The sequence below is a fragment of the Motacilla alba genome, chromosome 20 (assembly GCF_015832195.1).
Source record: "Motacilla alba alba isolate MOTALB_02 chromosome 20, Motacilla_alba_V1.0_pri, whole genome shotgun sequence".
Lineage (NCBI taxonomy): Eukaryota > Metazoa > Chordata > Aves > Passeriformes > Motacillidae > Motacilla > Motacilla alba.
Genome location: NC_052035.1, coordinates 13826126 through 13843365, shown reverse-complemented (window position 1 = coordinate 13843365; position 17240 = coordinate 13826126). Strand labels below are relative to the sequence as shown.

The 17240-nt window shown below is 44.3% G+C and overlaps 1 protein-coding gene across 4 annotated transcripts in view; it reads left to right on the top strand.

The window, feature by feature from the left end:
* The first annotated feature begins 740 nt into the window (after positions 1-740).
* Positions 741-17240, top strand: part of TSHZ2 (teashirt zinc finger homeobox 2) — a 210316-nt gene continuing 193816 nt past the window's right edge. For all 4 annotated transcript variants that reach the window (XM_038159451.1, XM_038159449.1, XM_038159450.1 and 1 more), the window contains exon 1: positions 741-974. In XM_038159451.1, the coding sequence (XP_038015379.1) occupies positions 935-974 (40 nt within the window). In that variant the 5' untranslated portion in view covers positions 741-934. The remainder of the gene's footprint in view (positions 975-17240) is intronic.

Sequence of the window (17240 nt, the reverse complement as noted above, 5' to 3'; positions counted from 1 at the left end):
GGCGGGGCGGCGGCGGGCGCGGTGCCGGCGCCCTGTCTCTTTAATGAAGGGCTCTGCCGCCCGGCTGCGCGGAGTAAATTTCCTCCTGTCATCGGGTCGCGGAGGAGGAGTTTGTTAATGTTGAGTTTGCTCGGCGGATCGATGCTCGCTGGCATCGCCTCGCCCTGCCTGTGTGTGCGGGTGCGCGCGTGTGTGTGCGGGGTGCGCGCGTGTGTGTGTGCGCGTGTGCGCGCGCGGGGTGCGCGCGTGCCCGCGGGCGAGTGCGCGCCCGTGTGTGTGTGTGTGTGCGCGCCCGTGTGTGTGTGTGTGTGTGTGTGTGCGGATCCCACATTTCCTCCCATCCCGAGCCTCCCTGTCCGCTCCCATATCACTCACTGCCTGGCATCTGACAGCACGGAACCTGCGGCGCCGCTCCGCGCACACACACGCACGCACACACACACCGCGCACAGCCGGGCACCGCTCCGCCATACGGCTCTGCGAGGAGGAGGAGGACAGGACAGGGAAGGGAGGAAGCAGCCAGCCCCACAGTCTCTCCAGAGCCGCCTTTTTAATAGATGCAGATCTATTTTGTTATTTATTTATTACCGTTCTCTGGCACGGTGGGCGCCTTTCATTTGCTCCTGAGCTTGGATGTTTGAATCAAAGCAAAGCAAGTGTTGCAACAGTTAAAAAAAAAAAAAAAAAAAAAAAAAAGCCAACCAAAAAAAAAAAAAAAAAAGGAGAGAGAGAGAGAGAGAGAAAGAAAGAAACGTAGATCTCTAAAATAAAATAAAAACCAAACAGGTTCCTATCAGTGAAGTGGAAAGGAGGGGGGCAGGGGAGGCTTGAGGGGGGTGCTGGGGAAGCAGCTGAGAGGCAGAGGAACACGGCTCAGGAGCGTCTCAGGGCTCTCGGATCTGGGGACAGAAGTGAGATTGGAGAAAGTAGAGCGATGCCAAGGAGGAAACAGCAAGCACCCAAACGGGCTGCAGGTAAGGAGAAGCCATCCACTTACACAGCCTCTGTCTCTCCACTCCTTTCACTCCTACCCCCCATCTTTATTATTATTTAGGGTCACCCTTGCTTTTCCGGGCTGGATCTTTATTTATTTATCCCCCCTCCCCCTCCCTTTCCCTCCGTAAGTCCGAGGAGCCAGTTTCGTTCCTTATTCCAAGGTTTTGCCCTGCCACGGGCTGTCCGCTCCCCTCCGCCGCTGCCCCCGGCTCGCCGCCGCCGTCCCCGCTGCCGCTGCCCGCCCGAAACTTTCCCCCCAACTTTCCTCCCCCGGCCCCTTCTCCCCCTGCCCCTTCCCCTGCCCGAACCGAAAGCAGTCAGGCTTTTTCCCTTTGCTTTCCGCTTTAGGATAGATTTTTTTTTTTCCCCTCTCCTTTCTGGTTTTCCCCCCTCCCGGTGGCTTTCGCTTTGGATCCGCGTGTTTCGCGAAGTGGGTCGGGGTGTTTAATCTTTTATTTCGCCGTATTTCTGGTGGCACTTCTGGTCGGGTGTGTGTGAGAGAGCGCGCTGTGTGTGCCTGAAATAGTACAGGGACTCTCTCTGCTGATGAACCCGGTGGGGAAGTTCAGCCTTTGATCATCAGTGGTGAAAATTGCAACAGGAAATAAAATGAAACGTTCTGACTGTTAGAAGACAATCCACATTTTCAAATCAAATCCTTCTTTTGTTTCGTAGCCGAGTTTATATATTTGCACGTGCCAAGTGGTTTTGCAATTTTTTTTATTATTTTTTTTTTTAACAGAAGAAAATAGTTTGCAACTTTGGAAGTGTTTTGTTTGTCATTGTAGGGTGTTCTTTTTCTTTTGGGGGCCAAGAAAAAGAAACAGACGAGTGGGTCTGTATAGTAAATCTTTTCAAAGAGTTTTCTTTCAGGCTCCTTAATTGCTTTTTATTTTTTTTTAATAGTGTGGTGGGGTTTTGTTTCTGGGAAGCGCAATATGGAAGTTCATTTTTCTTCTGCCAGACCCACCCACTGAAAAATCAGCTTTCCAGTTGATTGCCAGCTTTGATTTGACATTTGATTGATCACCTGTCATCTTGCTGCCTTTGATCTATTCATTCTTGATATATATCAATAAATCACTCACCATGGTAACCCAAGTGCCAATGACGTAAGGCTTGCCCTCTAGATTCTCTTAGCCAGACATGCACAATTATTATCTTGTTTGGCTTTTAATGTAGGCGGGTTTTTTTCCCTTCTTTTTTCCCTTTGTGTCCTTCCTCGGATTAGTTCTTTAAAGAAAACTCCTATTTGATGTCTGGAGTTCAAAATTTTTTCCCCTCGCCCTTGTGAATATTTCCTGGGTGCAGCACAGCGAATGCGGGACGAAACGGACGGGCAAGTTTAGTGGCACACTGAATAAACTTTGTGAAGTAGTGCTTGGGATCCACGCAGGGGGAAATGCCACCCCAGAGAAACTGGGACGCGCAGAACTTTTACCAACTCTCAGCTCTGGCTGCATTGCCTTGGGCGCAGGACAATGGGCTGCAGGCACAGGCTTTTGGGACGCGCCCAGCGCATGTACCTGTGTGGGCTGGCATTCCTGGCAGGCAAAGACCCCAAATTTAGGGTGATCATAAACAACAGTTCCGCTAGAAATACACATGTTTATATAAATATATAAATACATGTATGTATTCGGGAGGCCTCTGCTGTCAGAGTCGCTATTATTATTATTTTCTTCACCAAGAGGTTTGATCTGAATAAGGCATTCACATTCTCAACTTGCAGGATAAATAAATAGCTGGTTTTTCATGGATGCTGATCGGCACAGTGACAGTGCTGGAACTGCTCCTTTTTTTCTCTCTGTCAGCAACATGAGGCTTCATTTTATTTGGGTTTCAAAGTAGAATTTTCACTTGGAATGTGTGTAGTGTCTTTCCGTGGCAGGGGCACGGTGTTCTTTTTCAGAAGCATAGGATACAGTAAGTAAATTTTTGCGAGCAAAGCCCGTGCTGTTGTTTCCCGGGATTTCCCTGCTGAGATACAGTAAGAGATGTTTTTATCCAGGATCCTACAGCATTTTTAAGATCTCAGTGACAAGGGAGAAACTCGGATGACCACAATTAGATCTCTCCTTTCTCATTCTCATTATAAAACGTGCATTGCTCTTCAGTGGTGCATTTCTTTGATTAGATTTCTCCTCAGATCAATGTTGTTTCAGGTGAGCAAAATCCCGCAAATGCAGTCCGGTTTCAGCCAGCAGAACTATTTGAAGTAGGTTTATACATTTGCAGTAGTTCTCCTGCTTTGAAGTTGTATTTGTCTGTTTGTGGGGGGTAGGGGGGAGTTTCAAAGAGCAGACGTGCCTGTTGTATATAGTTCTTAAAACTGACTTTCATTTTCAGGGATAATACTGAGGTTCTGTTTTGTGTGGTGAAAAATACCTCAAAGTGACAGGAGACAGACTGTGCAATAAGAAATGTATCTCTCATCAAGGCTGATAGCAAAGCTGCTTAGTCCTTTTATTTAAAGGAGTTAATACATTATATATTACTTAATTTTCACTTTTATTTATTTTTAGTTGTACAAGTTCAAAGGTATCAGTTGCACTGCATTTTGTCTTGATGGCAGCAGAGATATGGAAGAGAAGTTTGCAACTTTTAGTTTCTTCAGATAGTTCACCTCCAAGGGAAGAAAAATGATAAGCCTTATGATTCTGGACATGCCTGCTTTTGTCATTGCTTAAAATTAAATACTGTGCACAACTGTAAATAATTACTGCCATGCACTGACTTTGAAAGCAGGTTTCGAGTTTGATTAATGAATAATGTAAAGGTTAGAGAGAACCAGCCAGTGAATCAGAAGTGAGGTCCTGCTGTTAGATGAAAATCTATCTAGAGAAATATACATGGCAATTTTGTCCTTTTCTATTATTAATTTTGAGCCTTGTATTCCTAAGAAATATATTCCAGAGCATTGTAATGAAACAAGGGAGCGTAATTGGATAAATGGGGCAGTATTTATGTGTGATGATGGGGATTTCTGCTCTCCGATTACACTTTTAGAGCCACTTTATTTCACATCAACACCGAAACGATGTCAAACGCTTTTTTGATCTTTGCAGGGCCGAATCTTTTCTGAATCATCCCTGCTTTTGAGACCTCATTGCCAAGTCGGTAGTTCTTGAGGCAGAGAGTTGCAGCTCTTTCCATCAGAGCCTGCTTTGGGATGGGACCTGTTCGTGTTGGGGCTCTCACCCCAACAAAGGGCTTTGCAAACGGGGCCTGATTCCTCCCCGCTCAGGTGCAAAGCAAACATCGCTTCCCTGGAGCATCACTGAGTTCTGACTGCTCCTGTGAGCAAGAGGAGGCTCAGGCCCACAAAGTCCTTCATCCTTCAGCAAAATGCAGCCACGTCTGGGGCAAAAGTCTCGTAACGATTCCATAGCAAATGGTAATATATTAACAGGAGGGTGGAAAAAGGGTGGAAGCAAAGCAGAATTGCTATTCAGATTTTATTCCTAGGGGTATGAAATAGCTTTCAAACACAATTTCACTGGATTAAACTCTCCTTTCCCCTGCAGCTTGTTTAAATGTGCATATTTTATTTTGTGATCATGAACTGGTAGTTTGCTTTTTTAAAGCCTGCAAAGAGGAATCTGGACTTAACGCCCTTTGCGGGTGAAATTTTATATTTCATCTTTTCCTTCTCTCTCAGCCCCGACAGACTAGCTAACAACCAAAGCTGGGGAGAAGTACAGCAGAAGCAGGTCTCGGGCACATTTATTCTGTTTGTTGGAGCTGTAGAATAACACGGGTTTGTTTTTGGAAGAGTCTTCATAGAGCAGCAAGCAGAAGATGGTGAGCAGGGAGTTCTTTAAAGCTGCAGCTTGCACCTAAGCAGGAAAGGTTATTTAAACCAGAATTGTATTTAGAACGTGCAATTCTGCTTGTGCAGAGAGCAGAGTAAATAACCAGCAAGGCTTGCTCCCTGTATTTCTGTGGCGAAGGCAGCCAGATATCTCTATAAATGTAACCAGGAGCACTGTGCTGTTCCAGGATTGTTTGTATCCTTTATAACAGGGGCAGTGGCAGCAGATTCCAAGGAAGCAGTGCTGAATGAAACTGTAGAAATGGCAGCACTGTTTTGTTTCAACATCCTCCAGAAAAGCAACTGCACATCAAAACCACCTAAACAGTTCATGCCTCAGAACCCTTCACTTACAGTGCACATCACGATGCTGACAGATGACAAAAAGGCCAAGGTGTTCACAAACAAGAGGAGCCTTTAAATCCTGCTTAATTAAATATCTTCAAAAATAGGTACTTTTGCAACTAAAGAGGCACCAAAATTAGTCGCCATCTGCGTTAAATTCTGCAGTCGGCTCCTAAGCCCAAAGCTGCTCAGAAATTTTTATTCCCGTGTCAGAACTCAGGCCTGCACGGGACAATCTGAAATCACGTTCTTTTTAGTGCCCGTTTCCCTGTTTCAATTTTCCTCTCATTTATCCCAGCCCGGTATCTCCCCACTATCTGAGGAGCGGGGCGCTCCCAGAGTTCAGCCCCTGTGACTGGGAAACAAAAGACATTTCCATCAGCAAATGACACAATTTTACAGCACTTTTGAAAGCGTGTCCGTTGTCAGAAATTCTAGTGCATAACTGCTCTCCCTCCTCCGTGCTCTCTGAGAAGCCCATTTTCTCCAAACCGGCAGCATTTTGGAAATTTCCTCCCGGAGCTTTCTCCTGCTGATTTTTGCTCTCATTTTCAGCACCCACCTCAAGGAGCCGTCTCCCCTAGCAGAGGTCCCTGGAGTCCCTCGGTAGCACAGGGCCAGGGTGAGCTTTTCTGCCGTCATTTCCCTTCCCATCCCGATGAGGACATCACTCCCAGAGAGCAACTCCAGACTCACGGAGAAAAAAAAGCTGTCAGTTGCTGTGGCTGCAATTCCCAACTTAGCAGCAGCAGAGGGAATGGAACTGTACTCTATCAATTACAGTTGGAACCAGAGGCTAAACACTTATTGTGTTAAGCTATTGTGCAGATCTTAAGAGCTCAAATGTAAAAAAAATATCATGTCAGCTGGTGGAGGGGAGAATAAGGCCTGGTTCTTCCACTGGATGACGTATTATTAGCAAAGGCAAAGTAAAATTATTCAAATTCTGTTTAGTGCTTCTCGGGTTGAGATGTGTGTGCCACATTCTGCCTTAAAAAGGTGGGATCCTACAGACTTTGCTGCTGGAATAAGCCTTTGTTTTTCCCTCTTCTCTGCAAAATGAAAATATTTGTGAAGTTTTACCTCCAAAGCGTGCTCACGCAAGCAGAGAGACATTTTCATTTGTCTCCCAATCTGATACTGGAGCCAAGTGGAACCACATTACACTCCGAGCTGAAATCTTCCATTTCATTCATGCAAGAGCAGGGATTTTTCATTACCTATTTAATTACAATCATTTACATGAGAGTGGGCCCAGTTCAGCAGCTCTTGCTCAGCACTTTGCTTCAGTGGGTGACTGGCCTGTGGAAGGACTGTCATGTAAGACTGGGCTCTTCAGCTACAAAATTCAATATATATGTTCCTGGAGAAGCATTCTGCCCCTGAAGAGGGACCAGATTCTTCCATTAAGCTTTAAATCCAGGGCCAGTTCTGCTTGAAACTTCTGTTCCTAACGCTTGTGAGCTATTCTTTCCTGAAGGCTGGATGACTGAGATATTCTGGTTGCTCGGCCAGCCTCCCTCCCCAGTCACGTTCTCGTGCTCTGTGTTAATTACTGAGCTCTGGTTCTGGGTACCAGGAGGTGAGATGGGCTTTTAAAAAACCCTTTTTTAAGGCACGGTGCTCATGTTGTGCACAGGGGCGGCAGCTCTCGAGAAAATGCCTGAGAATGGGGTTGCAAATCCACAGCCTGAAAGTTCCCTGTGCTTTTAGGGGCTAAAAGCAGTTATTTCTCATTAAGGTGGCTTCTCACTTGAGGCTGTTGGCACAGAGTAATTTTTACTGTGTTATAATAACGGCTTCTGCAACTCAGAAGTACCTTGACAGCAAACCGTGTATTTTTTAAGGTTTCAAGGAGAAAAGCATCACAGAAGCACAGTGTTTCCCATTAGATTTACACATCCCTCTTCAACTGTTGCTGGCTTTTCATCCATTACCTTGTGAGCTTTCTCAGGCAAAAAAAAAAAGAAGTGGAAAAACTGGTCTTCTGATCTAATTGTTGCATTAAGTGTTTCATTTAGAAAAATGAAGAGAATCTTTGTTTCCCTAAAAGAAATGTTTTCCCCCTTTGCCCTAGGAAAAAGAAAGGCAGAACAATAGCTTCAAAATGACAGGATCTGATTGTGAAAAATACAGTTTCTAACGTGCAGCGCCTGATGGTCCCAAGTCTTGGTAAAATTCCACAGTTGACTAGAACAAACAGTCCTGAATGTCTGAGAAACGGATCCTTTTCAGGCATGCACACATCCATACCTGCAAGGAGGGGAGGAAAGGGCCTGTCTGGGAGAGGGATGCACCTGGAGAGCTCAGTTGTTCAGAGCAGGTTTTGATTATTGCACCGGTCTTTGCCCAAATGTTAGAACTGTGCTGTTAGCAGTGGTGTCCCCTGAAAGTCCTTGGTTAGGGTTTATTTTCTTCAAACCTCCAGCTCCTGGAGTCTGATGATGATTATGCAGGTGTCCAATATGCATTTTAAAAGGAAATTTATTTCAAACTGCTCGCTCTGGAGAGGAACTTGAAAACAAGCAGGCTGGAAGTTCTTATGCAGAAGAAAAACGCCTTGATTCTCAGAGTGACTGTTTTTAACTTCCCATCATTTTCAGCCAGTCCCATGATTTTTGAGGTTGTGTGTTGTGCTTTTTGTATAAACAGGGTTGGCAGTATTGCTTTTGCCCGATTCTGGTGATGAACTGGTGTGTGTGTGTGTCTGGGTGTATAATTATAGACATCCACACACATAAGATCAGTAAACAAAATACTGAACATAATGATGGAGTGGAGCTGGGTGAATTGGAGCTCTGGCTTTGTATTGCCATAAACAAAGCAGTTCTGAGAGCTCAGACCATCGGTTCTTGAGGAGTGACTTTCAATTGAAGTTTCCTGGAGATTGCTTTTAGTGGCAATTAAATCTAGAAAGTTAATAGGCAGCAACTGCTCTTTATAGGATAAATACTACGAGGAATGCACAGCCTACCTTTTTCCCAGATATAATCAGGCTGAACTTTATTGAAAAAAAAATTTACAACTAGCAACATTAATGCTGTATTTTTATTGTATTAATGCAAATGAGATGCTGACTTCGTTCTTTCATCTCCGTGGCTTGTATCTATTAGAGCTGTATCTTATTCCTTTCTGTGTCTTTTCTCCCTGTGTTCTGTAAACTGCTCTCCTCTAATGATACTGAGGCTCATTAAAGTTACTCCCAATGCTAAAGAGACTCTGGGAAGCATCCTGAGCTCTGGATGGCTGTGGAAAAACACAGCCACCGAGGACATGGGGAAAACGAATCCAGATCGAGCCTTGCATTCCTGTTTTGGGAAAGCTTTAAAATGGATGGGTCAAACAGGAAGAAAAAGCTCACAGGAAGGACTGTGTGCTGCAAAGAGCAGGTCATTTTCAACTCACAGCCCTACCTGACAAAGATAAAAAGCAATAAAGTTTTAAGGAGCTCGCTGGCTCTTCCTGCATCTCTCTCAAAAGACTCATTTAATTGAAAAGCCTGTTGTGCTTGTTTTTATGCATGTAAAACAGAAAAGGGGCAATTTTGCACAGGGCCTGATATTCCAGCACAATATAATTGGAACTCTTCCTGCCTGCTTTTTAAGTCTCTCTGTTCATATAAAATTAAGACCCACTTATCCTAAATTGTAGTAAATCTCATCCAATATTGCTTTCATAACTTAAAAAAGGCTGTTACATATTCCCAAAGCAACTTTGCTGAAGTGGTATCGGGTCTGTTTATGTGGAATTGGTGCAGAATTTCTGTTGGAAAAAGGAGCAGCTCACAGTTCTTGTTTTTAATGAAAATAATTAAATTCTCTAGAATACCTTGATAGCTCAGATTTTTTTTTTCCTAGCGAAACTCTGCTTAGAGGAGATTGGAATGAAAATCTGCACATTGATGCAGTTTGGTGTGTGCAGACAACAACCTTATTTCTATCACTCGCTCTGCACTTGGACAGAAGTAATTTCTATTTTTCATAGAGAGATTTTACTCTGAATTTTCCATATATAAATATTTTTTTTGTGTGAATTGCACAGCGAATCACCAGCACGATTTATAAGGTCTGCAATTTTCTTTGTACATATAGGAAGAACTCATTTGCTTCCCACAGGGTGAGTGGACTTCACAGGAAAGCGCTGGGTCTTTTATGATTTTATGTTTTGTATCCAAGAAACATAACCTTGTGCCAGCTGCTGTGTTGGTCTACCAAAATTAATTTTTTATGTGTTTTTCAGCCGTGTCATGCCGTACATAAGCACGGTACAAGTAGCATTAAATTAACACGTGAAAGGAGAAAGAAGCTAAGTAGTTATATTGATCATCTGTAGCATTAAATGCTAAAAAAATTAAAAGCTTTGCAGTGCTTTTGATTAGCTGTGTGGATCCTGCTCGTATTTGTGTCCTTTGTTAGGCAGTTTCTTCACACTTAGCACCTTTCTTCCGTGGATTTCTTGCTGATGCTCCTCAGAATAACCCCGGAGATGTGGAATATTTCCCCTCAGTTGTACAGAAAGGCGAATTGAACCCGGGAGGTTTTACCTGATTTGCTCAAGGTCAAGCAGCGCTTGCTCCCAATTCCCTGCTCGAGGTACCAGATCACATTTCTATCATCAGGGCGTTTCCAGGAGGGAAGTCTGGCCTGGGAGCTCCAGGCATCCCCCGGCCTGTGCTGGGGGAGAAGAGGGAACAGCCCAGCTGGGACCCTGGGGAGGGTGGAAATGCAGTTTCATCCCTCCCATGCAGTTCCCTGTGGTGGTGGAAGAGGCACTTTGCTCATGGCCAGGAGCTCCCAAAAATGGGAGAGCTCATGGTTTGAGAAAGCAGAGCTCTGTTAACTCTACCAAGCCAAGGCAGCTTGACTAAGCAAGAGTTTTAGACAGAATAATCAAGGTTTTTACATTCTGGTTTTTGGTCAGTGGTAAGTTTCAGGAGCAGAGAATTTGGTTCCTGTTACTTTTCTTCCCATAAACTGCTCTGCATTTCTTTGGAGAGCTGGATGTGACTGCCTATAGAGCACTGCCCTGAGAAATACGTAAAACCTGGTGTAATTGCAGCTGAACGGGCCACACACATTTTCTTCCACCCACCAGAGGTGGTTGGAATTCTCTGGTGATAGAGCTTGAGGCTCAGCTTGCAGTCCTAGGGGGTCTAAATCCTTACATGGGCAGCTAAAGAGAGACCTGAATTTTCAAAAGCTTTTAGCACCAAATTCCCACGGGCCTCCCTCAGTTCCCTCTCTTGTGTAAACTGGAATTGGGCCTCAGTCAAGGGCACTTTTATGTTGTTTCCCTGGACTGGAGATGTATGTGTTGCCTATAGAGGAAATATGGTGCAGGTAATAGCCTCTGGATTCATTATGTTGTTTATGTTTATTTCTACACCATATTACCTCTCAGCAATGGTTGTTTCAGCCATTATATTGACAGCAACTCTGAATAAATCTTAGGTAATATGGGGCTGATCTGCCTTACCTGGGAGACCACCTGCTGCCCTCTGGAGCAGAGGTGCTGAATCACCAGGTAGGGCTTTCTTCTCCAGAGCTGGGGACTTGGGAGGCTCTCCCATGGCTCCTTTTCATGTGGAAATTAATACTTGCCTCTATTTCTGAATAGTAGGTTATTAGAGTTCGTATGCAAATTCCCAGGATGGGAATTTGTCTCTCGTTGATAATTGATATAATAATATATATTTTTAGTGGTCCAAAGTCCTTGAGCTCGAGCCTTGTATATGTAATTTATGTTTATTTCTTACTGTTATTAACTGTAATTTAGTTGTTGGCGCCTTTCATTGCCTTAGATTGAAGGGAGTGTCTCTCCCCATTGCCCCTCCATAAACAATGCCCTCTCAGGGTTCCTTCTCCTGTATCCTTGCCCAGACATTTCCTAGCCTGTCAAATACTGTCATTTTATTCCTTACAGATCATTCACAGTACGTCTCCTGTTGCACACACAAATAAGGAACAAATGCAATCAGGATGCATCATCGTTTAGCATAACAAATAAAAGCCGATCTGTGCAGATTTGCCTTAAAGTGTCTCTTAATATGTATTGTCAAAATGTCTGAAGATGTCTCTAACTCGTAAGAGTTTAATTATTTGTGACAATTAAACTAATATTCAGAGCAGGGGGAAAAAAATTGAGGGATTAAATATTTTCTCTTGTCAAAAGCTAACAAAACATCACCTGGCAGAGCAAACTCTTTAAATTTTGTGTTTCAAGCAGACCTTAGAAAGGAAAAAACACCAGAACAAAATTACAAGGCCTGGATTTGGTGTGGAATTTGAGGAAACTGTATTTTTAAAACTAGACCAAAATTTAAGGGCACATCATTAAAGTATATATCAGTAATGAGCAGCTGAATACTTGATGATTAAAAAGAGTTTCTATCAATTTTTAAGGCAGTGCTGGAATTTATGGCCAAGGGCTGCTCTGACTGAATCAGGGACTCAGACCTGAGATTTTCAGCCTCGCCTGGTTATTGTTTTACTCGTGCATGAGAAAAAACAGCTCAAATATGACAGCACAAGTCATCAGCCTTTTCTGTGGTTGGAATTACAGATGTATTTTTTTGTTTTGTTTTTTGTCTGAGGAGCTCTTTCTCCGTCTGGGTTGCTCAGACTGGGGAGGCAAGGTGCAGCGAATAGGGCAGGGCAAGCAGCCAACACTGGTGCCCGGGGCTCAGCATCTTCACCTGCCTGGCAGGCCTTGAATGTAGTAAAAGTTCAGATGTGTGATAGCAAAAATAGGGGGAAAATAGGGAAAATGTTGAACAGAACAGAAAACCAGTATAATCCTTGAGAGCAGTGTTGTGTGGATGTGGGAGCGCTGGATAGCCCAGAGCATGACAGCAATAACTTCTGTGTTATGGACTCAGCAGTTCTTGTAGTCCAGATTGTTTGGGGGTTCATGTTGAGAAGTTTAATTTCTACTGGTTCTAATGTTTCCCGTTCTGAGCTGCTCAAAGAGACCATTTCCATTATTAAAATCTGTGTTTTCTTTCTTAAAATGTTCTTCCTGTAATTTAGGGTAGGATGTTATTTGGCAAAAAATTAGAAGACGTTCATCAGGGTTTATTTCAAAGCTGTGGGACCACTGAGCTTTCTGGCAGTGACGTGAACATTTTTCAGAGATATCTTCTGCTTTCCCTGAGAAAATCCACCCAAATTTGTCTGACTTATAAAGCCTAAAAGTTGCTGTTGCCAAAGAATTTTTAGAAGGTGACACAGCATTCTCCAACGTGCCATCCCCACCACACATGCTCCGTTCTTGGTTTCTCTTTTTCAATTACATTCCCTCAAAAAACGGTTGAGCTGGGGATAAGTAGGACAGGGGCTGCAGGGGCAGCCGTGGGTCCGAGCAGAAGGAGAATGAAGAAAAGGTTTTGTTTGAGTTTAGCTGGAGCACAGGCCTTGAGGGAGGAAGAAAAGATATTTAGGGAGCAGAACGTGGACAAGAGGGGCAGAGAGCATAAAATTATGAAATATGCACAGAAAACAGGGGTAAACTCGTGTGCGTGACTTTATTGCCTGCTCAGCGTAGAGCAGCACAGTGACGGTGAGCTCGTGGCGGGAGCACGTCAGCAGCTCCTGCCCGGTCAGGGGACCGGTGTGTCTCCACGTGTGGGACTCCCAGCTGGCTGTCCCGCAGCTTGTACTCATCCACACCTCACAGACAGAAAGGATGTGTGTGGAAAACCCATCCAGCCCAGCTGGGGAGCAAACCCTGCCAGGGAACAAACCCTGCCGGGCCATGCTGGGCTGGCAGCGCCAGGCCTGAGGGGCCGCCACGGCCTAGTAGGCCCGGCGCGCGTGAGGCGGGACCTTCTTCTGTGGGGAAAAACTCAGAAAATCCCCTCAAAATTGGCCAGAGCTGTGCCCCCCATGCCAGCTGAATGGCAGAGATGAGATCCCATCCACAGGCACGGTGCAGGCAGCTCAGGAAAAGTGCAAAATGCAATGGAAAGGAGGAAAAGCCCGATTCCTGGTGTGGGAACCAGGAGAAGATGATGCCGGGCAGGCCCTTGGATGGCAGAGCCGACAGGAGAGTGGAAGAGCTCAGGCAGCACGTGGACAGGTGGGTGACCCCACACAGAATGTGTGGCAATGATATAAATGATATATTTGATAAATTTTTTTGTGTTTTGGAGGTGTCGGGGTGTGGCACAGGGGGGCTGGTCGGTGGCGGCGCCAGGCCTGGCATGGCCGGGCTGGGTCAGGCTGAAGGGAGCGTGGGCTCTCTGGGCAGTGAAGTAGCTGTGGTACAAAAGCAGCTTGGAGACAACACAAAGAATCCTGCCTGGAGTTTCAACCACAGATATCTGTTCAGATAAATGCCTTGCTAGTCTGAGAGCTCCTCTCTTGCCCCAACATGCCCATGATGGAGGACTGGTCCCTGGGTCACTGTGTGGGTATCTGCCCTGGGCCCCTGGGGCTCTCACTTTGCTTTTACTCAGAGACAGGGGTTTATTTTATTTTATGATTTTATTTTATTTCATTTTGTTTGCTGCCCCGTGGGAGTTTTTCCCTATAAATCTGATCTTTCTGCCTGAAAGTCAGTGACAAAACTCAAATCAGGCTCAACAGAGCAGGTTGCCTTCAGGTTATTGTACTGGTTTGTGTCACCTCCAGCATTTATGTATTGAATAACTAAAATCCTGAGAATGTTAATCTAGAAAACAGTCATCTCTGCATTACTCTTTTGCTGTTTTGGTGAACTTATTAAAGATTTTACAAACTTGTGATTTGGGTTAAACTAATGTAAATCATGTGGAGAAAGAGTTGCAGGAAGGCAGAGGAATGTTATGATGCCATCAGCATCTGGGTTTCCATTTGTTTGGGTTAGGGACATTTTACCTTAATCATTCCCAAACATGTCTGCTAAAATCCCTTCTTTCATTTTTTATCACCTATGAGGTGCAGCCAGGCAGAGTTTCAATTTGTGTATGTGTGTGTTAGGGTAAAAGTGCTGAAATTTGTTGTTGCTGTGAGTATACGAGCACTCTCATTTTTATATTAGTCCTCTCTCTTTATAATTGTTTGGAAGCATTCTGATGCAGTTAAAATGCACTATTTCCAATATACAAAGTATGAACAGGGGAGCAAGGGAGCGATTAGGAGTTTCTCCAAGGAAATAAGCATCTCTTAGCCATCATCCTGCAACTGGGAAAGTTCTAATACATGACATCTCTGTAATGTAACCTAATAATATTTTTTTTTAAACAGTGATGTAATGGGGAGAGTGACCTGGACTTTGTAAAAGTTCCTCTACTTACTTCAGATTCCCAAGGGCAATGTAACATTCTAGACAGTGTTTTATATGCCCTGATTAAAATGTAACATATTTTTGCATTTCCTGTGCAGTGACCTGTTAGTGCTCATAGACAGAACACTTAAAGAACAGTTACAAGGAGACATTTCCAAATGTGCCTAATACGGGCGAGTTTTTATAACATTCTTATTTCATTTGAAATTGCAGCTACAGCAGGAACCATTCAGACGGCGCATTGATTTAACTTTTTAATCCACTGTTTTGCTACGTCAAGTAAAATAAATGTTTGTTTTTAGCTCCCTTTTTTTGCATTGCTAAAACTCGTAACTACTCGCTTTAAGCTTGGGATTCTAAAGGGAGCTACATTATCTGAGATTTAAAGCTTGCTTTTTGTAGCTGCTTTCTCACAACTCCCCCAAGAAAAAAAAATACAAAAGTACAACTTTAGCAAAACGGGCTTTTATATCTCTATCAATTATAGAAACACCAGCTGCAGTAGATTACAAGTGTGTTTGGCTGATTGCGATGTTGTGTGGGGAGAGCTGTCACAAGGAGCTGGATGCCGTTCTCCCCGGCAGCTCCGGGATGTCGCTCAGCTCGGCTCCCCGGGCTCTGCAGTGCTGCTGCCAGGGCTGGGGTGGGCACTGGCACAGCCAGCTCTGGATGGAGCACACGTCCTGCAGAAGGGATGGAACGAGTGTGAACCGTGTGTCACTGCGCGCATGTGCTGCTCGGGGAGCTGGGCAGAGCTGCACAGAGACAGACCTGGCCAGCAGCCTCTGGGGACGGCCGCTCCACTCAGAGTTCCTCTGTATTTTTTGCATCCAAGATACTTACTTTTGCTTGCTTGAAGAAGAAGGTGGGGGAAAAGGCACCACAGAACAAAAACTGTTTGACCAGCCCATAAAGGTAAAGCAGCTGGAAGTCGTGGATGAAAGAATTACAGTATCAAGACAGCAATGCAAGATGGGCAGTTTATGATATTTGGTGCTGTTGAGCTCAGGAAAAAATTAATGTCTCAACGTGTGTGCAGGTCATTATCACTCCACTAAAACCTGGCTACAAGGGTAGCAGCCCAAGGGCTCTCAGTTGGTTGTGCCTTGGTTTCTATGTCATTTATCTTACTGTGCTTTGGTCACTCTGGGAGGATGTGTTTGGGCCCTGGTTTATTTTAACAAAGAGAATCTGACATAGGAAAGTTCCATGTATACTTTACAGTGAAAATGCAATTTTCTATTTTCATTTAATCCCAGGAATGTTGGCATTTTCCAGGCTGTCAAACAAATGAGTGCACTGGAGGACAGTTAGATGTGTCTGTCTAGTTCATCTATCTAATCTACCTCATTTCTAATGTGCCCATCAACACGGTGTCTAGGCAGAAAGTATCTGCCTTGCTTTTGCTTTTCATCTTTATTGGCTGTGGTAACCTAATTGAGTCCTAAGAGCTTTCGGATTCATCTGCAAAAATAATAACAAAAACATTATCAGAATAATGATTCATATTTGTACTCTTACTCAGAATTTCCCTTTCTCTTCTGAGTGTATTTGGTTAGTGGATTAGTGTTGTTTTATCTAGAAGAGGTTATGCTTTGGAGGTGTATTAAATTGGACTTTTACTTGAGTCAGCAGTGAGTCAAAACTTCATTTGGCTACTAAAGTGAATTCACTCATGTCTTCTAACTTCCTTCTGCGTTTCTCTGTAGAAGTTGACTTCATTTACTCAGCCACCCAGTCTAGCATCTGCATCTGTTCTCTGACCCCTTGTCATATAAACCATAGGTAAAGGTAATAAAAAGCAATAGAAATCGTGGCTTCAAAAATGTTATCTTCCTTTGGAAGCCCTGGTTTCTGTTACATTTAACTGCTTCTCTCTGTGCCAATTAGCTAAAAAGGCACGGGAAGACTGAAGTGAGTGGTTTTCCAGGAGCAGAGGCCTTGCTGAGGGGAGATAAAGTGCTGCTGCTGATTTGCTGGGTGTGTGCACGTGGGGAGAAGGTGCTGCAAGGGCTGGGGTGTGCCAGCCCTGCAGTCACCGTGTGTCACTCACTGTCACACTTCCTTTAGAAACATGGCTGCAGGGGCATCAGCATGGCTGTGTGCCACCTTCTGCTTTTAAAAATGGGTCCCAAGGAGTGATCAGGCCCCAGCAGCAATAAACTGGTGTTGGAGAGGCTGAATAACCAGCGTGGTGCTCACTGAGGGAAAGAGTTCACTGAAAACGCTGCAAACTCTCAGCTCTAATTGAATTTGATCTCAGCTGTACAGTTACATACAGCCCCTTTTCTACTCCTCTCCTACTTCTGCGGAAAGTGTCTTTATAAAGCTGCCCCTCAAAGATAATTTCATTGAGAGCCAGACGTTTCATACGTGACAGTGATTTCTAATCCCATCTGGACTGGCAGATCGCAGATTCCCAGCCCGTGGCCTCAGCCTGTAACACGAGTTCACACAAACACAGTAAAACCATTGCTCTGGCACTTCAGTTTGTCCTGGAGTGATTGAGTAAGAGATGGATTGCTCTTTGTAAGATTTAATTTCATCTTCCGGGTATTTGCAGTGGACGAAAGTATGGACATGATTACATTTCACAGGTTTTTTTTTTCTGTGATTTAGAACAAAAATTATTAGCAGAGCTGGCTCAGCAAGGAATTTCTGATGTAATCTATACCAGTTACAGGCAAGGGGTGTGGTAATAGGGAAAGAAAAAGGAGGGCTAAATGTTTATCCCAGTTGACTGAGACAGAAAACAGGACTGGCAGGATGACAAACTGGCATAACCTTACAGTAGAAAGTGCAACAAATCCAACAAAAGTTC